The 23,995-nt window shown below is 35.8% G+C and overlaps 2 protein-coding genes across 4 annotated transcripts in view; one reads left to right on the top strand and one right to left on the bottom strand.

The window, feature by feature from the left end:
- Positions 1–151: 151 nt before the first annotated feature.
- LOC134215923 (small nuclear ribonucleoprotein Sm D3) lies at positions 152–6,972 on the bottom strand. Its single transcript, XM_062695000.1, has 3 exons — positions 6,524–6,972; positions 399–437; positions 152–335 (listed from the first exon to the last, which is right to left on the bottom strand). The coding sequence occupies exons 1-3, from the start codon at positions 6,834–6,836 to the stop codon at positions 247–249; spliced, it is 441 nt and encodes a 146-aa protein (XP_062550984.1). The 5' UTR covers positions 6,837–6,972; the 3' UTR covers positions 152–246.
- Positions 6,973–22,693: 15,721 nt separating this feature from the next.
- The window catches only part of LOC134211700 (unconventional myosin-XV), an 86,259-nt gene continuing 84,957 nt past the window's right edge, over positions 22,694–23,995 (top strand). Inside the window, exons 1-2 of one of the 3 annotated variants that reach the window (XM_062688841.1) lie at positions 22,709–22,755; positions 22,918–23,514. The gene's annotated coding sequence lies outside the window, so the exon portion shown is untranslated. Of the gene's footprint in view, positions 23,515–23,995 lie in introns of all 3 variants that reach the window. The other 2 variants (XM_062688840.1, XM_062688839.1) reach the window with 2 other exon arrangements.

Genomic DNA, 23,995 nt, shown 5'->3' with positions numbered 1-23,995 from the left:
GTTTCCTTTTTGTTTTTGTAATTTCCAATTACAACCATTACCTCAGTTTTTGCACTTCAAAGTAATAAGACGTTTATATTAGTTAAAGTGTGAGAGCTACTATTGACAATTTTTTGAGATTGCAAGCCACTTATCAAAACCAATAACAGTATTTTGTAAGATGATTCTCATGAAGGTATATTTCACAAATCTTTTTGCGATTGACAAATTCTGAATTCCTTATACACTATTTATGTTAACTTAAAATTATAATCCCCCACGTCCTCTGCCACCGGAAGGTCCTTGACCTTGCCAGTTACCCTTGCCTTGTTGACGATTACCGGAACCACCACCACCTACAGAAAAGAAATCAGTTAGCAATATATTCTTATTTATAAAAAAAATCTAAGTTGTATCACCTCCACCACCGCCGCCTCCTCGACCTCGACCTCTTGCAGCTGTAAAAATAAAATAAAAACTGATTAATCCACCTAGCGATCTTAGTGCGTTTCTCGTTTTGAGAAAATATATAAAACTAAAAGCATATAGAAGAAAAGTCTGAAAACAGCATTGAGCATTGAGACTTGTCCCAAAGTGAATGGAATTGTCGCCCTTATTGTATAATCACTTTAAGTAGTAGTAGGACTAGAAACCAAGGACGATTTTGACTATATGGTAATAATTCGGATTCGATCATTTGCTTGTTTGTCGGCTTCTTCTTCTTTTTCTTGGCATTACATCCCCCACTGGGACATTGCCGCCTTGCAGCAGTGTTCATTAAGCTCTTCCAAGTTATTAACTGCGAGGTTTCTCCGCCAAGTTACCATTTTTGCATTCGTATATCATGAGGCTCAACACAATTGACAATTTCCAACCCGAAAATTTCCTAGACCACACCGGGAATCAAACGCAGCCACATTCAGCATGTTCTTGCTTCATAGCCACGCGTATTACCGCACGGCTAAGAAAGTTTGTCAGCAGCAGAGTTTAATATAAGGACTGTTCAGTTAATAAAGAGGACACTTTGTATTGTCGATGTTTTTTAAACCATCAATCTATTTCAAAATCTGTTTTCTCTCCGTCGAGGTCGAATATATTATCTGACCTTATAGAAATGAAATCCAATTATCAACGAAACAATTCTAACTCAGAAATTTGGGATATTCATAACAATCTCAATTTATTGGATTTTCAACAGCTCCAATCGTTTATATTCCGTTTTCGGGCAGCCACAAGCTCTATGGTTTCTAGATATCGACAAATTATTGACAGTGTTTTTCTTCCCGATCTTCTTGATGATTTTGTTGATGATCTAGTCGACCCGGCAGACGTTGTCCTGCATAGTAGGCGAAAATGCGCGTTCTAAACTGTTCAAGCGAAATTCCTATACAAATCCTTATTTCAGTTTTCACCATTTACTCACCCTTACTCGTAATTTTTACATGAGGAAATATCATATAAACCCGTCGGAAGCTGTAACGAACATATCTGCTGAAGGAATGAAGAAAATCCATCCAGCCGTTTTCGAGTTATGCGGATACGAACACAGACCATTTCATTTTTAATATATAGAAGAAAAAGATATAGGGGCAAAGACGGCTTTGGCAGGTTTTGTTCTATTATTGGCAGGGGGTTTTTGTCAACCAAATTTTATGAAATTTAGCCACAATATTCTTTGATATGCAAAGAATGCTTAGGCCAAATCTGAGCCTAGTCAGTCATAAAAAACCCCCCTGCCAATAATAGAACAAAACCTGTCAAAGCCGTCATTCCCCCTATATATAGATTCTATTTTTTTGTTTGTGCAGCACAAGAAATTTGGACGTTGCCTAGAAAGGAACAAGACTTTATTATTATTTCCAAGATTACTTCTTTATTTTTGTATTTTTCTCTTTTCTTCTTTCTTCTTCCTACTTCATTCTCTCTTTTTTCCTCCTCTTTCTTTTTCTTTTTTTCTATATCACCCCTTCTTGGTTCCTTATTCCTTTTTCTTTCTTCAAGCTTCGTTCTTCCCTCTCTGTTCATAGTTCTTCCTTCTTCTTTCCCACTTCTTTCTATTTCTTATTTCCTCCTTCTTTCTTCTGTCTTCTTCCTTGTCGCTTCTTCATTATCTTCCTATTTCTTTTTTCTGTTTTCTTCTTCCTTAATTTTTCTATGTTCTTTTTTTTCCTTTTCTTTTTTGTTCCTTTTTCTATGTTCCTTTTTTAATATGTTTTCTTCATTTTTTTTTATTTTCTTCATTTAGGTGTTTTATAAAATTATAATAATAAGTTCAACACCAATAAGGAAAGGAATCAGGAAGATTCCTTTCGTGGGCCAAACTTGGGAAGAGGAAGGCCAGAAGGGCCGCCTTGGGAGCAAACCAAGGGCTTCGCCAGTTATTTTGAATTAAAATTACCACTATAAAATGGTTGTAACTAAAACTAGACACTTTGAAATAAACCTAATGATCTTAAGAATAAAATTTGATAGAGAAAAAAACACTTATAAAATAGACAAAATTTGTGATGGCAGGTTTTCGATTGGGGTATGAGGCTTCTCAGTGAGGACCGGAATCTTAGCATTCCTTCCGCTTTGTGTGGCTCCTTATCCCAGGGTGGTGAGAATCTGGTCCATCTGCATCTCCGAGTGTCCCGCAGTATTTATTCTTTATACTTCATTCATTCTTAATCCTTTATTCAATCATTCAACTTGGTTGATACAACAATTCGCATTTTTGGGACTCATTTCATCCCAGAAATTTCAGCCACAGCGTTACTTCCAAAGAATGATTAAAATTGTTATGATAAAAAATTATGATTATTCATTAATTCATTTTTGACAACGATTAATGGTTATAATGAATGAAAAAAAATAATTCACCGAGGTGTGATACTGCCTTTCTTGCATTTAGCCAAGACATCAACCTTATATGCATTAATATGGTTTGATGTACCATTTTCTTTATAGCTTTCAAATGCAACGGTCGATTGGTACAAAATTCAATAGTGATCAACTAGGCTTTGTCCCCTGTCGTAGGAAACTTGTGGCGAGAAAATCGGTTGAGGATTTCTGTATGAAAAGTTGTCTAATGTTTTTCTTAGCTTTATTTGTGCACACACATACACACGGACAGACAGACATTTGCTCAGCTCTTCGAGCTGAGTCGATTGGCAAATGACACTATGGGTTTCTGAGGCTTCTATAAAAAGCTCGTTTTCGGAGTGAAATGATAGCCTTTCGATACAACTTTGTTGTACGAGAAAGGCAAAAACGTATGGAGTATGATTAACGATTATCGATCATGATTGAATATTGACACAATGTGTGTATGATTAATGATAAACGAAGGATATGATTAATGATTATGAATAATCAAATTAAATGCTTTGAATAATAACAATTTTTTGAACTAATTTTTTTTTGCTAATTATCTAATACATGCATTCATCTCTTAGACTAGGTGTTCCGTGTTTCCTAAACACTATCATCCTTCTTTGCTATGTAACAGTTTTAGTTATCTATATAATAAAAATGAAATGGTCTGTGTTCGTATCCGCATAACTCAAAAACGGCTGGATGGATTTTCTTCATTCCTTCAGCAGATACGTTCGTTATAGTTTTCGACGGGTTTATATGATATTTCCTCATGCAAAAATCATTTCTAAAGTCGATTAAGTAGTGAAATACTAAAATTAGGATTAGTATGGGAATTTTGCATAGGCAGTTCACAACGCGCATTTTCGCCTACTATGCAGGACAACGTCTGCCGGGTCGACTAGTTATTACAATCGACTCTCTACATCTCGATGTTCTATATCTCGATATCTCTCCCTATGTCGATGGTTTCCTTAGTCCCTTCGATCTACATACATATGGGCTTTCTACATCTCGATAACCTCCCTATCTCGATGAGTTCTGATCATTTTTTGTTCAGGAATCACTCTCTTTATGTCGATATATTCAAGTTTTTAGGCTACTAGACCATCTTTGGACCATAACAAACACATCAACAACAGGAAACGACATTTGTTTTGTTGTCGTTTTTCATAGCAACGAGCTTTTTTTGGATTTAGTCCCCTTTTCAATTTTCCTTCCATTTCTCGATCTCTCCCTATCTCGATGGTCCCTTCAATATCGAGATGTGGAGAGGCGACTGTAATACATTTCAATTGCCTCTGGCAGTTAGAATTTTTCATCTGGTTTAATTGAACCATGTAGGAATTATACAATGTTTTCAACTTAAACTAAACTTAACCTTTTTTATACTAAGGGTACAAGGAGTTAATCGTTGCAATAGAAGATTGCAACGATTTTTGTCTAAAATTGGAAATTATTTTGTTGGACATTTGTTGCAATGTCTCAATATTAGAAATTCTATGAAGTTCATTGGTACTATACCACGAAGGCAACTTCAGAATCATTTTCAAAATTATATTTTGAATCCTCTGGAGTGCCTTCTTTCTGGTATTGCAGCAACTAGTCCATATTGGCACAGCATACAACAGGTCTAAAAATTTGTTTGTAAATCAAAAGTTTGTTCTTAAGACAAAGTTTTGATTTTCTGTTTATAAGTGGATATAGACACTTAATATATTTGTTACATTTGGCTTGAAGGCCTTCAATGTGATTTTTAAAAGTTAATTTTTGATCTAGCAGAAGTCCTAAATATTTAGCTTCGCTACACCAATTAATTGGAACCCCATTCATGGTGACAATATATCTGCTAGAAGGTTTCAAATAAGAAGCTCTCGGCTTATGTGGAAAAAATATAAGCTGAGTTTTGGAAGCATTCGGGGAAATTTTCCATTTTTGCAAGTAAGTGGAGAAAATATCCAAACTTTTTTGCAATCTACTACAAATGACACGAAGACTTCGCCCTTTGGCTGAGAGGCCCGTGTCATCTGCAAACAAAGATTTTTGACACCCTGGTGGTAAATCAGGTAAGTCAGAAGTAAAAATGTTATACAATATGGGCCCCAGTATGCTGCCTTAGGGAACACCAGCTCTTACAGGTAATCTATCAGATTTAGAATTCTGATAGTTTACCTGCAGTGAGCGATCTGATAAATAATTTTGGATCAGTTTAATAATGTACAGAGGAAAATTAAAATTCATAAATTTTACAATCAAACCTTCGTGCCAAACACTGTCAAATGCTTTCTCTATATAAAGAAGTTGCTCCAGTCGAATATCCTTCAGATTTGTTGAGCCGAATTAAGTTCGTAACTCTTAATAACCGATGAGTGGTTGAATGCCCATGGCGAAAACCGAATTGCTCATCAGCAAAAATAGAATTGTCATTAATATGAACCATCATTCTATTTAAAATAATCTTTTCAAACAGTCTGCTTATTGAAGAAAGCAAACTGATTGGGCGATAACTAGAAGCCTCAGCTGGATTTTTGTCCGGTCTTAAAATTGGAACAACTTTGGCGTTTTTCCATTTATCTGGGAAGTATGCCAATTGAAAACATTTGTTAAATAAATTAACCAAAAAGGATAAAGAGCTCTCAGGAAGTTTTTTGATAAGTATGTAGAAAATACCATCAGCACCCGGGGCTTTCATATTTTTAAATTCTAGTAATAGATCTCACTTCATCCAAATTAGTTCCCAACGAAGGGTCAAAAACATTATCTTGGTTGAGAATGTCTTCGAAGCTCCGTGTAACCTGATCCTAAATTGGACTAGTTAGACCTAGACTAAAATTATCGGCACTCTCGAACTGCTGAGCAAGTTTTTGAGCCTTTTCGCCATTTGTTAATAAAATTTTATTTCACTCTTTAATAATAAATATTCAAGTGATCTTTCTCTAAGGCTACCAAATCGGGTTATACAACGGTATAAAAGCTAAGGTACAGCGGGGTAAGTGGGTAAAGGAAATCGTATAGTTCATGTTCACCAAGAGATATATAAGAGAGCGTGAGAGTAAATCGTCGATTTCCCCTCTTGGGAAAAAATGTTGCAAAAGGCAGTTTTTTTGAAAACTAAAGCGAAATACAACCAAATGAAGCATCCACCAGATATAATTATGTCTTCGCTATTGGATAATGTTGTTTTGAAACAAAAATACTTCCCCATCCAGCAGGAGACTGCTTTTTAACCGCGGTGGGTGGTTTTATGACTGGGGGGGTGGTATAAGAGCACGTGGCTATCTTTCTCGTCAATGACTGGATGACGGTAATTTGAGCCTTAATCATTCATCGAAAGCTTTATTCATTACTGCTTTGAAAAAAGCACCATGATCACGGTGGCTAGGTTTGATTACCGGCGCCGGTCAAGACAATTTTCGGTTCGGAAATTATCTCGACTCCCCTGGGCATAAAAGTATCATTGTGTTATAGCCTCATGATATACGAATGCAAAGATAGTAACTTGGCTTAGAAAACTCGCAGTATTGCAATATATGAATTGACATAATTAACTATTCGATTATGATGCCAGATTCGGAATATCAGTTAAATAATATATTATTATCGGTTAGAGAAATGTAGATAGCCAATAAGCTGAACAAATTATAAATCTCCCTCCTTGAACAGAGTGCTACCACTTTGGAAAGCTTACCTTGCGCTCGCAGAATCGCCGATTTACCCCTGCCGGCTGTACCAGTTTTGGCTCCTTGTTTTTTGAACATGGGGGCATTCTTCAGCATATCCGGCAGTATCATGAAGCGAATTTTCGATCCACGAATGTAGACATTTTCCAGATTCGAGGTCCTTCCGTCACGATAGGTTACGGTTAGCTGCGTCATCTGGCAGTTCATGTTGTCCTCCGCTTCAATAAGTTTTCCCCGGTACACTTCGCCGGTAATAGTTTCACACGTTACAATGTGTCCTTCCGCTTCGTGCAGGACCTTGATTGGAACACCGATAGACATTTTAATACACCTTTCAAGAAAACGTTTTGAATTAAATGACGCTTCACTGCTTCTGCTAACAAAAATCGCAAAAATCACAAAAATGGAGCTGTCAAAAATCGAGCGCGGCTTGTGGCGACACTCACGAGCTGAGATCTCGTGGCACTGAGAGCAACTTGCGAACAAGGTTTCAAAAATATTGAGGTAAAGTGAGATGAGTGATATTCGGCGCACGCGCACCAAGGGGTTAACAAAAAAATATGAAATTTTTAAGCTTTGTCTAATTGGCGCTTTGATGTTGCATAAGACGATCCCCACCGATGTGTATCCAAATGAGTGTCTAGTATAGTGAAATCAGGAGTGATTCAGTTGCATTCCAAATTTTCGACCACTATTCTAGTTTGAATCTGAAGCCAAATAGAACAAACTCGCTGGTTTTCCCAGCAGTGTTCTATTCATGTTTTTCAAATTTTCAATTAAATGAAATCATCATGTTGGCGCCAAGAAAGGCGCCGTAATTGCAAAGTGGATTGATCCGTAGATAAAATGACGCATTCATACACCAAAACAATTGGAAAATATTTGAATCTCGTGATTCAATCGTGGTTCAAATCTGCAGAAAATAGAACGGAGCGTTATACCAGTTTTATTTTTTGACATTTGACTGGTATAAAAAATGAATCTTGTACAGCTGCTGGGAAAATGAATGTTTCAGATTCATATTCAAACTGACAGCCCCGAACAATTTGAATCACTGCTGATGTTACCCTAAGAGTGTGTGTAATGTACATATTCATACAGTCACTCTCAAAATTGAGCGTACAGTATGGATTACTTGACTACATTCGGAAATTTCAAAGGAAATTTAATGGTTGGCTCGGTTGTTTTTAATGCATTTCAATATTCATCCCTTACTTCAATGTATGCGTATATAAAATTGTTGCATTTTTTTCTCTAAAGTTTATTTATTTGAAAATAATCTCAAAATACGCCTATTAGATGTGACAAAATTGAGCGTACAGCAATTTTTTTCTATAAAATTTCTTAATATAAACACGATTAATGTATTTTAATATTGTTTTTTCATGATTATATTTATAATAATATACATCCGCTACCTAAACATTCAATGTTTTGAAATTAAACCATGGTTTGGTCAAAATGGCGAACAAGTCAAGACAAAATTTTCAAAACGACTTATCTGCTTTTGTAAACAAAGATTCAAACAACGATTCGACGAATCTGATAGCTCTACCACACAAACCAACACCATCAACAGGTAGCGGAAACCTTCACCTACCTATTGGTGGTGTTGGTTTGCGTGGGAGAGCTATCAGATTCGTCGAATCGTCGTTTGAATCTTTGTTTACAAAAGCAGATAAGTCGTTTTGAAAATTTTGTCTTGAAGTGAGAGGTAAGAATATTGCTATTTAACAATTCAATGCTGCTGGGCAAAATAGATGCTTTAACCACAGACAAACAGACGTAACACTAGAGAAATTTCCATCGACCATGGCTTCAACGACCAATTCAAATTTGATCGATTGCGCGTTTCACAACTAGAGGCGCTAGCGTCGTAATCCTTCGTGTTTGATATTTCACTCCAGCGCCTTCTGGTGACAATGTCATACGAAACATTGTTTCGTGCAACATGCTCGCAAGATGGTGGTAGAGGAGTTAGGCGATGGATTTTTCTGAAAAATGTTCAAACTGTTACGTCTGTTTGTCTGTGCTTTAACTTTTATGTTTTACCGGCATCGTATCTTATATATTATAGATAATTGAAATCGAGCAAGACATATGATTAATTTGGGAAAATTCAGTCGGTAAATGATGAAAACAGATGTAAACATATAGAGAAAATAACAAAAGTTAGGAATGACATAATTCAAATTTAGTATTTCTTTAACTTAAATTTGTTTTAAAGCTCGATTATTGTCTCAGGTCTATCATTAAGAGTAATATTATTGAATCCAATCATTCACAGTCAAATTCTAAAAGTACAAGGTGCATGTTAAGGTACCGTACATAAAAACAGCTTTTCGACCCCGTAGTGCACTTATGATTGAATATTGAAAATATAGCTTAAAATCGTAATTTCATAATTAAATTTGGATTAAACTCCACGATCTGTTACCATAAGGGATACAATTGGATGATTTCCATGTGGCGAGTAAAAATAAACTTTTTTAAGAGTTCGGTAGCTTATTTAATGATATCTTGGTGAATTTGAATGATTCAACCAAATTTGTTCCTACGGTGACTGAGTCTTCAAATAAAAAATGACATATTATAATGTATCCGTGTGCTGCTCTTTTATTAATATTATTATTAATAAGTGTCCTGAGCGTATAAGCTACCTATACATCGGCTTTTAAATAAAGTTATACTTAATTTGAAATATGCCATTCCCAACATTTGTCGATTTCTCTGTATGTTTACATCTGTTTTCATCATTTACCGACTGAATTTTCCCAAATTTATCGTATGTCTCGCTCGATTTCGATAATCTATCATATATAAGACACGATGCCGGAGAAATTCATATCTTAAAGCATCTATTTTGCACAGTAACATTGAATTGTTAAAAAGCATTGTTTATACATCTTACTTGTTCGCCATTTTGATTAAAATATGGTTTAATTTCAAAACATTAAATGTTTAAGTAGCGGATGTTTATTATTATAAATATAATCATGAAAAAAAAAACAATATTAAAATACATTAATCGTGTTTATAATAAGAAATTTTATAGAAAAAAATTCGCTGTACGCTCAATTTTGCCACATCTAATAGGCGTATTTTGAGATTATTTTCAAATAAATGAACTTAAGAGAAAAAAAAACAACCATTACGCATACATTGAAGGAATGGATGAATATTGAAATGCATTAAAAACAACCGAGCCAACAATTAAATTTCCTTTGGAATTGTTGAATATATTCATCTAATCCATGCTGTACGCTCAATTTTGAGAGTGACTGTATTTATATGAGTTTTTCTAACGTTCTATTATCGTTTAATTCAAGCGACTTGCTGAATTCACTTAAACTGTCTAAACGTAGCATTATACTTTTCTCCTTAATCCAGCTTTCCACTTTCGCCATAATGGCGGTTGCTATAAATAAATCTGACAGTAACTGCTTCCGACGCTGAACTTATTCCGACGCTTCTGACGGTGGTCGTATCTTAGCAACTTTTTTCATATTGTTTATTTATTGTAACGTAAGCAGGCACTACATGAAAAAACTGGAAGAAATTCAATTATTGTCGTAAAATGCTTGGAATAATTAAAAAATAATAATTATTTTAACAAATATATTTCATCATTTTTATGTTTTAGGTGGAAGAACGACAATTTGAAATTCAAATGATACACCGGTAGCGTCTTGGGTAGCGTACCATATTATTAATTATCGAGATTTCCAGATCTTCTTGTCTAGTCAGAGAGGCAAGTTTTTAGTTTAGTTTTACCACTCGGACCTAAGAACTTCCGGGGGATCCGATGGAAGGGACGGAGAAATATGCTCTCAAGTGACTTCTTCGAAGCAAATTCCGGACAACCCCTACTCCATGCAACTTTATGACACTGAGTTGATGAGTAAAAACGAAGTTATTAAGTCACTCTCAGAGAAGCCAAAACAGGCAAAACAGGTTTATATAATTTATTTAGTCAAGCAAGAGAAAATAGTTCAAAATAGATAAATAAATTCGATTTGTTTAGAATTTATTTATCTATTTTGTACTATTTTCTCTTGCTGTTTTCACGTTAATTTTTAATTTATTGTGAGTCTTATAAACGTATTGAAATTGAGCTGATAATATTCCATTTGATTTCCTATTTTATGTAGTTTCAAAACTTAACCAGCCAAAAAAACATCAGAAATGAGCTAAATCAAACAGATTGAAAGATATTTAAATAGAAAATTACTGTTACCCTTGCCCTTCGTCGCAACATAATATATTTTCTAACAATTCTGCACAACGTAGTATAATTCAATTATTAGCCTTCGGAACGCTGTTGGCAATTATCTTTGCGGATATGATAAAAATATGTGCGCAATTTTACGTGCGAATGATATTTTCTTGAACATTGAATATTTTCCATCTAACTCCACTTTGTTATATAACTCCACAAGGTATTTGGTAAGGTTGGTAAGGTTACATGGAGTCCCTTCCATTGCATACCCTCGGAAATACTCGATTCTTAGTGCTAGAATGATGGATGGTATGGCTGGAATCGGTGTGGCTACATTTGAATGCCAAATTTTACTTCTTCCACCTAGAATAGACAAAAATGGTCAATATATTCGGCAATTTAATATATAGTTCCAATTATGCATGCATGTTACGAAAATTGAATTTCCACCAGTTTCGTCAGCTCATGTAACAATAAATAAACAATATGAAAATAGTTGCTAAGATACGACCACCGTCGGATGCGTCGGGAACAGTTCAGCGTCGGAAGCAGTTACTGTCAGATTAATTTATAGCAGCCGCCATTATGGTGAACGTGGAAAGCTGGATACTAAATACTTTGCTGTAAAACACGTAAAACACCCCCATTTCAATACATTTGCCGAAGCGTTTCCCAATGAAAACAAATCCTATCCTTTTTGTGCACGCGCAAGAGAAAGATGATCAAACCACGGTGCTCCCCTGACCGTTATTAACAAACTAAATTCTCTATCAAAACTAATACATGTGTAACTAATGTATTTGTTACATGTTATGTTTGGATAATTTATTTGCATTTGTCTACTTTTTTTATTGTTTCTTGAATATATGTACTCGATGTATACCGTCGTTGCATACTCGCTGTACACTGAGCCCAAACATCATCCTCAGAGCGTAGGATTTGTCATCCTCCCTGTCTTCTTTATACATCATCTCACTACCATATTACTAAAATGAGAGAATGCTTCAACGTCAATCTATCGAACGAAGATAATCTCAGACGCGGATGATTGTCTTTTGATTTACGCGTGGTTGTTCACTCCATGCCAAGAACGATGAGACTGCATCAGATTGTCATCCTGTATGTGGATGGATAGTACATTGATCACGCCCCTTAACGACGGTCATTCGGTAAGGAAACTATTTTGTAGATGCGACTGATGTTGCTTTCAGCAAGATGTTTTATTTGTTTCTATTCGGCAACCATCGCGGGTGAAAAAGTACTGTTCGTGAAAATTTGAAGTGAGTCGCAAATGATTATAGCAGAAATCTGTGTAACAATGTATTAAATATACATTCTTTATCTTAAGAAAACGATGATAGAGGGGGTTGGGGATGCTCTTTGGAAAAGGGGGAGGGTGTGGGGGGAGGGGTATTGCTAAGTTATTGATCAACTCAGTGTACCTTTTGAACCCCTTGGCCAATTTCAACCAAATTTGGAACACACATTCTTTATCTTGAGGAGACGATGATACTGGGATTATGAATGCTTTTTGGAAAATAGGGAGGGTGTGGGGGAAGGGGTATTACTTAGTTATTGATCAACTCAGTGTAACTTCTGAACGCATTGGCCGTTTTCAACCAAATTTGGAACACACTTTCTTCATATTAAGGAGACGACGATAGCGTGATAAGGGATGCTCTTTGAAAAAGGGAGGGTATGGAGGGAGGGGTATTGTTCAGCAATCGATCAACCCCAATTATCAATCGATTTTAAGAACCCAATGACCGATTTTAACTAAATTTGTATCAAATATTGTATGTCCTAAGGAAACAACTTTAGTGGATGTGGGTAGGTAATTTTAAAAGGGGATGGTGTGAGAGAGGGGTATTGTTTAGGTTGAGGTTCTTTCACATTGTACAATGCTGCGAAAACAAATTTCCCAAATTCCTTAAAAATAGCAAATCCTCGACAATAACATTTTCCCGTTGATAACATTTCCCCAAAAATGACTTCAACGAAAATGATATTTTCCAAAAATGATTCTTACCGATACACATATCCCAGAATATGACACTTCCCTGAAAATGACATATCCCTGAATGAAGCAGGCCATTAACATAACAATATTTGGCTTAAGGTCATTTAACATGAAGGCCATTTGGGATAATTATGAACAGCATTAGAAAAATCTTTCATAGAAAGCATGCATTTGCTGGGTATAGAGCAATGATTATTGTTACCCTTTATCGGAATCATGGTTTGCCCAGTGAAAAGCAACAATTAATGTGTTTCCTTCTGGATGGTGGATGTGATTGCTTCTTTAAAAGTAGGCATTTGCCCGGAATAAGGCAATGGTGAGTGTGATCCCTTCTTTAAAAATTTGCGTTTGCCCGGAATAAAGCATCGGTGGATGTTTTTCCTTCTTTAGCAATTGACGTTTGCCGGGAATAAGCCTATTCAAACCAACGATCCCTTTTTCTAGATCAATCAATGCTTCCAAAAGCCTTCTATTAGTCAAATAACGAAGTATCAATAAGTTAATACAGTTACTCTGTTGACCAATTGGTTTTATCTTTTTCTGATTGTAAAAAACTGAAAACCAAACTGGCAATTCCGAGCAAGGCCGGGTACATAAAGCTAGTATAGCTATATATGTAGAAAAAGAAACAGAAGGAATAAATTTTGGCGGTTACGCCCTTTTCAAATGTTGGTCTAGAAATGCATCTTTACATCGTTAAAACTGATCTAATGTCATTAGCATTTAGTATGCTGATTTATGATTGATTAGATGTAATAAATAATGCTTGTTGACTGCTTGGGTGGCTTAAGTCCCCAGTTATGATTCACCCGACACGTGGTAAAGCGAGTAATTAGACCCCGGAATTCAGACAAAGGTTTCACCTGGAGCTGAATTCTGAGGCTATACTGCATCTCTGGACGAAATTTGAAAAAAAATTGTAGGTCCCGTTTTGGAATTACGTCTTTTTTAAGACGTAATTGCATGATATCGAAGAAAATCAATATAATATCTCGTCTAATGCATTTTTCTCAACTTCCCAACTGAGTATCAGCGATAAAAATAGTATGCTGATATACCAGTGGTATACTACAATGATGTACAGCTTTTATTCAATGTATTATTAAACTGTTAAACTGTAGGGAAGAGGCCCCAAAACGCCCCCCGATGCAAAACGCCTTTTGTGGTTTCCCCCATATTTACCGTCATTAACATGTCCGTAGCAAAACTAGATCTAAAATTATGTAGGATAGGCGAATAAAGTTTCAAAATAGTGCATGGGAAGGTCGGAAAAACCGAAAATTTCCACATTTTGAAGAAACATCTAACATTTTGGCGAGGCAAAACGCCCTAGTGGCAATAACCTACAAAGTACTTGCGTCTCCACGGACTATCCATACTAGAATGCTGATTCGCCGACGCGTGGTACTTTGTTCCCTAGGAGCCGCCAGCTGAAAGGCGTTTTGCCTCATGAGTTTTCCGGCAACAAAATATCACCACTTTTTTGAAACGTGAATATTATCAATATGATTGCGATTTTTGACAATTTTTGAATGGCACCAACTAGCTATCTTGTTTAACTGATGCATAATGTAAAAATACCCATGAATAGCGTTACAAATAAGACAATAGAGCAGTGTTTGCTTAGCTAGGGCATATTGCCCCCCCTTCCCCTATGCATATCATCCACGAAAATGTGTTTATTAAGATAGGTATCGATAGTCAAGAGAGATTTTTTCACTCACCCTGATTTCAAAAATTCCAGATCAAACCAAAATTTCAAAATCTGAGACTCGTACATTTACGGCTAGTGGCAACAATCGGCTACAGGCATTAGTGATTAATCATAGATTTAATCATGATTAATGAATAATAGGTTATTTAATCATTATTCATGAATCATAATCATACAAAAAATACGATTCAATCATTAATCACTAATCATATTCATGATTGTTTTGAGTGTTTTCATTAATATTTAAACCATTGCATCCATAGTTTTTATTATTTAATCTTTAATCATAATTATATAATTTTTATACCTTTTAATAACACAATTTGGTAGAAAGGTTACTTGATTATCGATCACTATGCAAATAATTTAAATTGATATTCATAAAAATTAATCATTAACCATATCTAATGTTAATCATTAATCATATACATATTGTGTCGACATTTAATAACGATCGGTAATCGTTAATCAAACTCCAAACGTTTTATTCAGTAATCATAATCGTAAATCATTGTCAAAAATTAATTTAATCGTTAACCATAATCATTAATAATTGTCAAAAATGGATAAATCATTAATCATAATCTTTAATCATAGAATAGAATGATTTAATCATAACAAATTTAATCATTTATTGGAAGCTTTATTCATTAACGCTCTACAAGTGCTGTCTTTGGATCCACACTTGCCTGAAAAATTCGAACAGTATTGACATGGAACAGCTAGTTGAAAAGGAACGATTTTGAGAACATTATTACAGGTGACCTTAAAATTATAAACCTGATAATTAGTAAATTAGTAAATCCATGTCCACATTGCGAGACCGAGAAAAACTCGAGAATGGCGTTTCCAGGACTATTGGAAATATTCATGATAACTGCGGCCGCGATACAGGTGCTAATAAAAATTGAAGAAGTCGGGCATGCTGCGTAAAAATACATCACATGTCCGGCAAGGACAGTGATTCAATAATTATGAAGTGTCCTCCTCTTTGAATTCACGTAAACTCTTCATTCGTTAACGTTAACCTTTCGCAACTCGCTTCAACTTTCATAACACGAGAACTCGCGTGTTGTAAAAAGTACAACAGGCCGAAAATCCGTTGTAATGAAGCCAATTCAAATCATATCAACGTGATTTTTTCAGGAAAATAATAAAGGGAATATATACTCTCATTGAGGACATTTTTTGAGTTTAATGGATGTTCTGCTTGTTCTCCGGGAGATCCGGAACCAACGGAACACCGGTGAAAATAGTCAATTTTCTCAATAAACGGCGTAATGTTTTTTATAACAATTCTAAAAACCCTAGCGAAGTGAAAAAAAAACTAAATTCATCTTTAATCCCATGCGGCCCTATGAATCAAGAAAAAAATTGATTTGGAATCCTCCCACTTAGCGGCAATAGTGTATATAAAAATATCAGTGTGGTTCGATATCTCTTTCTGATACTTTCAGCCCTTTCAGCTCGTCTCGAAATTCTACGATGTTGTTCAAATACTGGAGACCAATATGTTGAGAAATTGTTTAGTTCAGAATTCAGCCGTAAGGCAGCGCTAGTGTATATGAGAGATCAGTTTAGTTCGATATCTCGGGATATGTGGGATTTAGAAAATTGCCGTCTTCTACAAAGTTGTTCGAGGATTGTAAACTAATGTATTGAAAAAATATGATGTTTAAAATTCATCCGTACACACTTAATTTATTTCGCCGAGGCCGGTAAAATAAATTGCCGAGAATCCAACAGCCGAGATGTCGTTAATAATTTCGGTAAAAGTTTCGAATGCCGAGCGCTTGGTTATTTTTATTTAGAATCAACTGTCAAATACTATAGACTATACTCTATCTACTATACTCTATAGAGTAGTGCTAGTGCATCTGAGATCACCAGTTTGGTTATATATCCTCGGAACTGTGATATTAGAGAGCGGCCGTCTTCTACACAGCTATTTGAGGATGAAAACCAATATTCTGAAAAACTGTTTAATTTGTATTACATCCGCTGGATGGTGATATGTGAATCAACCAGCTTTGTTAGATATCTCAGGATATGTGGGATTTAAACGTGCTGTCATCTACAGTTATTTGAGATGTGTATATGATGTGTTCAGAAAAGTGTGCTTGGTAGTCATATGGCTACCGTTTCTGTCTTATGAGCAGGAGACCTTGGGTTCGATCTCAGGCTAATTTCATTCGCCTACTTTGTATCTTTATCCATATTTCCCATGTGCCAGCAACCGCTAGAATATGAAATGAATTTCCGTATCGTTTCCATTTCAATCCTGTACCTTCAATTTGACTAGTCTAGCAGTAACTGTTAGAAGTGGAAATGCAGGAAAATCTTGTGTCTTACATCCAATTAGAATTCCGTCTTTTGCCTTCCTATCACATCCCAACAAAAAATCTAATTTTTAGCTGAAGTAGCTTCTTTTTGGCTAAATAAGACCTTTACCAGCATTAAATGTTTGTTGGGGTTGACCACTCGTCATTATTATCGATACCGATCATACTAGCCAGGATTCACATTGAGTAACAGTACATCGAGTATGGCAAAGTGCACTGTCTGTACATCAAGTAGGTATGGTAGGTCTTAAGGTATTTTCAGGAGTTAAGATGGCCATTACAAACACATCATACTTGTCGAATAATTTAACTTAGACGAGGTATTGATTTGGTATTCAATATTTCTCGAATACCTGATCTTGGTGGAACTTTTGAAATCTGTGCGAGAGGTATCACAAGTTTACCATTTTTATGCACTCGAAGCATCACTACTGATGCTTATGAGAATCTGTAGATGAAATAAACAGTTTTTTACATTTAATATTTTTGCTGGATAGTAATGGAAAGTTAAGAAATTTATATCTGTGATGGTAATCAGATCGTTTTTGTTTTGTTTTGCAAATCTGATTAAATTGTTGAAAAATTAAATTCAATTAATTATTTTAAAGATAAATCGTCTAGCTCAAACCTTTGTAGGGGTATATGGCGGGACCATCATCATCATCATCATCAATGTGGTTATTACCATCAATGAATACTATTTAAGTTATAATTAATTGCATATCATTCGGCAACTCGGCCGTACGAAAATAATTTTTTTTGTTAAATATCTTGGCTTTGCATATGCATGCACAGCCAAGATATTTAACAAAAAAAAAACTATTTAAGTATTATTATGATAAAATTCATTTGTTTGCGTATTATATTCTTGGTTTATTATTATATCTATGGTGAAGGTGAAAACTTAATACAATATTGTATGGTAAAATGCATTGATAACTCGCTGGTCATTATTAGAAATGGTTTAGAAGAAAAATGTTGGTCTGGGAAGAACTGTACAAAACGACCATTTTCACGGACGTTCCAGAATTGCGGAAAGACTACTAGACACCTGCGGCCATCGCAGAGTAAGAACTATGAACTAAGATCTCAGAAATGGCTTAGAAAAAATTGCGCTACTCTAGGACGAATTATCCAAAATGACCATTTTTACGGAGGTTCCGGATTATCCGGAAGACCGTCTGGTGGCCACCTGCGGTCGTAGCAGTGTAAAAGCTGTGCATTAGCTCAAATATCACCATCAGAAATGGTTTAGAAAAAAATGCGTTGCTCAAGGACGAACTTCCTAAAATTGCCATTTTTCGGTCGTTCTGGATTATCCGGAAGGTCATCTCTTGGTCACATACGGTCATAGCGGAGTAAGAACTGTGTTTTAACTTCAAGATTGTTGTCAGATATGGTATAGAAGAAAATGCGCTACTCTAGGACAAACTTTCCAAAATGACCACTTTTACGGACGTTCCGGATTATCCGGAAGGCCGTCAGGCGTCCACCTTCGGTCATAGGTCGTGTTCAGAAACACGACAAGGAAATAAGCTGTAAATGGTTATCGCAATTTTCAATATTTTGCATGGTACTGTACTGTTTTTACTCTAACCGATCTAGCGAAAAATAAACATTCCAGGAAACATAATAAACTATAGCTAGGAGAAACTAGATGAGATGGGTAACACAATCGTGACAATCGTTTAGAAAACATCCGAGAACTAGCTTTTTGAACTTAGTCCTTATCGCCAAAACACGTACTTCTCAACATGTAATTAGGATCAGGCATTAATACAAGTTGTCATTTTTTCCTGTTCGGGTGTGCCACTGTGACCAGTTATAAGATCTATTGTAGCGTTACCCGTATCCTTGGTGTTTAAGTGCATGTCGAATTACTTCATTACTATTGATAAGCAATGAAGTATCGGTTTCGATACAGTTGTTGTTTTGTTTTTTTCAATAGCACCATGACAAGGTCCCGCTATTTAGACCCTTCACAGAAAGCAATCGCATTGAAGGCGCGCCCCCATCAATGGGAAATCAATCCTTTCTTGAGAAAACAGAACAGTAAAACTGTTTTTGGTCATGCATAGGAGCCCTAGCCACATCCTTGTCTTGCTTCTAGAATATCACCAGTATAAAGCTACACACCCGGGATTTAGCTCTGTCTACAAGACCATTTCAAGCAAGAGAATTTGTTTAGTAATAAGAACTACCGTGTGTTCCTCTCACTACCATTGTTCACCAGTTCAAGAAGAGTTAGTACGTGTTTAAACCCCTATCTCGACTTTTCCAGCAGTCAGTTCAGCCTAGGACCGGGTACGGAGGTTTTTTGACTAATTGCTTGAAAAGTTGTTTCCGCTGCATACTGTTTAGCCTCAAACAAGAGGAATTCGAGTCTTTCAACTGTCTGCAAGCTAACATTAATTATGTTTTATTTCTGAGACTGCTGTTGGTAGCGGGGACTAATTACGATGAATCCATTATTACCACAACTTATTGTCCTAGCAAAAAAAATGAATTAAGCCAGGGCTATGTTTGGTAGATCTTACACCGCAACACACACTGCGTCAAAGTGATCTACCGTGTTACGGGTCAGTTGATACAAATGCTGACATTCTTGTGCTATTATTTAATTCTCAGATGTGTTGATATATGTCCAACAAGTTTACCTATTCATAAAAAGTTGGTTCAGCAATGTGCAAATGCACCATGCGTCTCCATATGCTCATATGCTTTATGATGATGCAGTGTTTTAATATCTCTACATATTCTGCCGCAGAAAAGCCAATGTTCTTTTGAAAAACACTCATGCGGGCAGAAACATATCAGGTTACACTCTAATTTCCATCTACTCAGTAACTGGGTAAAATTGTATTGCTATCTCTTTTCTTCCCAAGGAAATTTTACTCAATTTTCATCAAAAGCAGAACTACTCATAGTTTTGAGTAGTCGTGCGTTTGAATGATATTGAGTAAAATTTCCGTGGGAAGAAAAAAGTGGGCAATACAATTTTACTCAATCACTGAGTAGGTTAAAGTTAGCGCGTATCGATATAACTCGATATTACAGTTCTATGAATATCGAACATTTTGGTGACTTCAACGCCAAGGAGACGACGAGTCTTCTATATTCTGTGACTAAATAATCTCGGAATTTTCCCAATGAATCCACTATCGCCAGTCACCAGTCAATTGATTTATGAGGTCGTGAATTACAAATACGGCACATGAGCAGCCAGCAAATGATTTTCTTATCGACTAGTGTTATCAGTTGTAAGCGATTTCAACAATCCTTGCCGATAGTCTGCCGATGTTCGCTGTAGGCTGTTCGGTCAATGGCCGGGATACATAATGCTTTGGGTGTGCTGTCACAATCAACATGGCTTTGGTTGTCCCCTTGTTTGTTTCTCATTGTTTCATCCTGAGAAATGAGAAAACGAACTCGGCTAAGGTGGGCAGTTGAGCACTGCGGAAGGTGATATTTACATCAGGAATACCATTTTTGATGATTTTTTCATATTAGTTCGTGAGTAAACCTTGATCAATTGACAATATAAATCAACAAATGGGAAAGCGTATATGGGGCATTAGACGAGGCTTCATTTAAACTATGTATCGTCTAATGTCCAACTACTATTGTTTTTATTTACAATATTATGTGTTTGGGGGCAGATTATCAGAAACTGACCATGTTGTATAAGTTATGCGAGCGAGGATCTTCGTGCCCCCAGATCTGTGCTGTCTGAACATTTCTAGTCCGAAAACAACAACCAAAGCCTATTAGATGCAGTTTTGATCTCGATTATAAGTTTTTGTATCCACCAATTTTGAAAGTCGCTGATACCAAAGTAAAGTTATAGTTCGCTCATCCTTCCCATCTCCAAAGAATGTTTTCCTTTTGTTATTTATCTTCCACTCATGTGTCTTCATCTCGTTGTTGTCAAAGATGACGTTACAGTTACAGATCGGGACATCGAAGAAAAAATTCAACTATGGAAGCGACATAGTTTAAGTACTCCAAATTTCTTTCCTATCCTATACTGCCGTGAATCGCATATATGTCCCATCTTTGCTGGGTTTCCTATTCATATGGGACAAATATGCGATTCACGGCAGTATAGTATACTGTAATACTATAAATTGCTGTACAGTTAAATTGCATAACTTCCAAAAGTCGATCAAATTTCGCATTTTGGATTACATAAAACGAAATCCGTAAATTCTCTAGAGCAAATGGGAATCGAAACCCGGGTGCCTCCAGAATGGTCTTGCTTTCCCTATAGTTGCGCATCTTATAGCTAGGCTCAAATAGGTGCAAGATTCGTTGTTGAAGGCGACTGGAATCAGATTTCAACAATTTATTTTGGGTGTCTTTGTCTAAAAAAAGATAAACGTTGATCCTTTAATACTGGTTAACTTTTATTGATATACAATTAAAAAATTCGCTCAGAAATTAAGTATTAATGACTTCACGAGTGATTGTGTGTGTTTGGTCATGTGAGAATTTTACACCTCTTTTTGTATACGACGGGGATGTATCCCCTATGAAAGTTCGTCGCCATAAAAAAAACATTTTTTTGGTTATGCAAAGTTTAAAGGTTCTCCCAAACACACGCGACTCGACGATTGCGACGCGATTCTATCACTTGACGACTGCGATTATGTCGCCGTTGATATGGAATCGTAAATGAAACATTGCCTGTAGCGACCCAACGATAGAATTGCAGCGACTAGTTGTCTCCGTTGCAGCGATGAAATCACGTAGGTCTGGGAGAACCTTGAATGAGGCCATATGAGCTAAGTAAGTAGCTTGATTTAAAAGCGAATTGAACGTCTAAACACTTTCGTTGAAATGAGTTTAACAAAGATGTTCAGATGTTAAATATGTGTTCAAGTCAAATAACTTGCTCAATTCACTTGCCCAATATAGTCAAATGATGTTTAACAAAAAGTTGAACATGTTCAACATAGCATTGTGCAAACAAATCATGGAATCAATGGATATAATGAGATCTTTTTTCCTAACGAACTATTTCGCTCTCTCTTATCTTATTGAATTTTATAATGCATCACTACCACTAGAATCGAATTTGTTTCCTAAATGTTATGCACAATTTAGCGAACAAATGTGAATCTACGCAAATCTGTCTTTTTAAAGTGATGTTTTAACCTCTTTAACGCGCTTTTTTATCACATTTTATGATGCACAATGTAGAGAACCCCCGATATGTGCATTGAACTGAGGCTTTTATTCAAGTACTATAATTGGGGTTGAATCTACCCTGTTGATGCAATGACAGCAAACAATACACTTTAATTCTCCCATCGTGATAGTCGAGCGCATGAATTTTTGAATGGCAACGTCTTTAAATTTCACAATTAATTTAAGAGCGGGTTCTCCCATATAGGGTTCCTCTTGAAATATCATCATCTTCAATTAAATTCAAGCTCAATTTCTAAATTACAAGATTTTAGAATGATACCTTTAATAATTTCAATCGAAGCACTTTTTCCATGCATTGTGCATTTACAAGAATTCAAAAAATATTTTTTTAAAAGTCCACGCTGGTTCAATCATTTTTATATATTTTATTTTTCAAGAAGAGCATCCTGTCAAATAACCGGTCGGAATTTGTTTAGGTGATTATATCTGCGGATCATTCATTCGATCTAATCTGATGTCACCGCATACACAAGCTACCTGTGATGGTTCATTATGTGTTCGTGCGCACAGGTGTGTATTGCACATTCCTGAGCTTATAGTTACAGGCGATGAACCCGCCTGTTTTGCTTTCACACATAGATACTTTTGCAGGCGGGCATCATCGTTTTCTTCAGGTTCATAGTGTTGAACACCTTCACGATCGCGAGTAGCCCAGTTGCGGCGATCGATCTGCAGCAGTTACTTTGCAGGGCTTGACAGTTCAACATCATGTGAAACGGTTATCGTAAAATAAAGTATTATCTGTTTTAAAAGAAGGTCATACTTATAGACCAGTGCTATTTTATCGTATTATAATAATAGTTTGAAAATTGGTTTTAATTTCTAGACATTAAGAAAACAGAAGAAATTAATCCGTTTCATTGATTTGAATCATATTTTTTTATCTACGTGTACAGTTTCCGCTATACCCCATCTATGTCGGGATCGATAAAAAAAAATCACGGTTGCGAACTATGTGTACAGTTATAAAATCAAAATTGATGAAAAAGTGCGATTTTTATGAAACCCTAAGATATTTATTAAGGTTTGTGGTAGAATTGTGAGAATTTGAATGTTGCCAGCCATCTTGATTGTTAATTGCTATGAGGGAGAAAATTTATTTCTCAAATCAACGAAGTGAATATAAGTTTTATTATCTAACACAGAAGGGTTGGAAAACTGAGTGAAAAGAAAAACTACGAATATTAAAGATATACGTATCCTGAAAGGATGAAAAATTAATTCATACAAGTGATCTGAACGACACGGAAAAACAAGTGACGTGACAAATTCCTTTGTATCTATCACTTACACCGTTGTATACAAGCTGATCTAGCTGTTCTATGATCAATATACAACATATGCGTGCAGTTGTGTATGTGAACATAACGAAAAGAGGTGACGATCAAGCAACATACCATTGATTCAGCATATTAAGCGGCACACCTGTATCTTTCTGACGCAGACCATCGGAATATCAGTGGAAAGGAATTTCTCCGAACAATCATCTTAAGGTTTGTGCAATTTGTATGTAATGCATATGTTTTTGCTTTAGTGTTGGAATAGTAGGTGTGATAAAATGATTACATTGCGTGAAACATATTCTGTACCACACTCTAGTTAGTACTAATAGATAAGAAGACTGCAATTAGTTTTGTAACCTCATTGATAGAGTATCTAAAAACAAACCCGATTTTCATTTTTTTCTCAATTCTCTTCCATACCAAACCACCATTGAAATGAGGTCACTTCTGATTTCTATTTGTTGAGCCGGCGTATATTCCACGACACTTGTTTTTGATTTCTTGAGATAAAAAAAATACGTTTGCATATCGACGAATCCAAATAGCAAAACGGAGAAGACTGTCGATGGTGTTAACTTCGGCGGATTTGTATGGCAGCATTGGAAAATAATAATTTTAAGAAAAACTTCTGTGAAAGTATTTTTTTTCAAAAAGATATAATTAATTCGGTTCTTTCATCTATTAAATAATA

Source organism: Armigeres subalbatus, chromosome 2 (assembly GCF_024139115.2).
Source record: "Armigeres subalbatus isolate Guangzhou_Male chromosome 2, GZ_Asu_2, whole genome shotgun sequence".
Lineage (NCBI taxonomy): Eukaryota > Metazoa > Arthropoda > Insecta > Diptera > Culicidae > Armigeres > Armigeres subalbatus.
The sequence above is the reverse complement of the archived record's forward strand: the minus strand, read 5'-3'. Positions and strand labels throughout refer to the sequence as shown.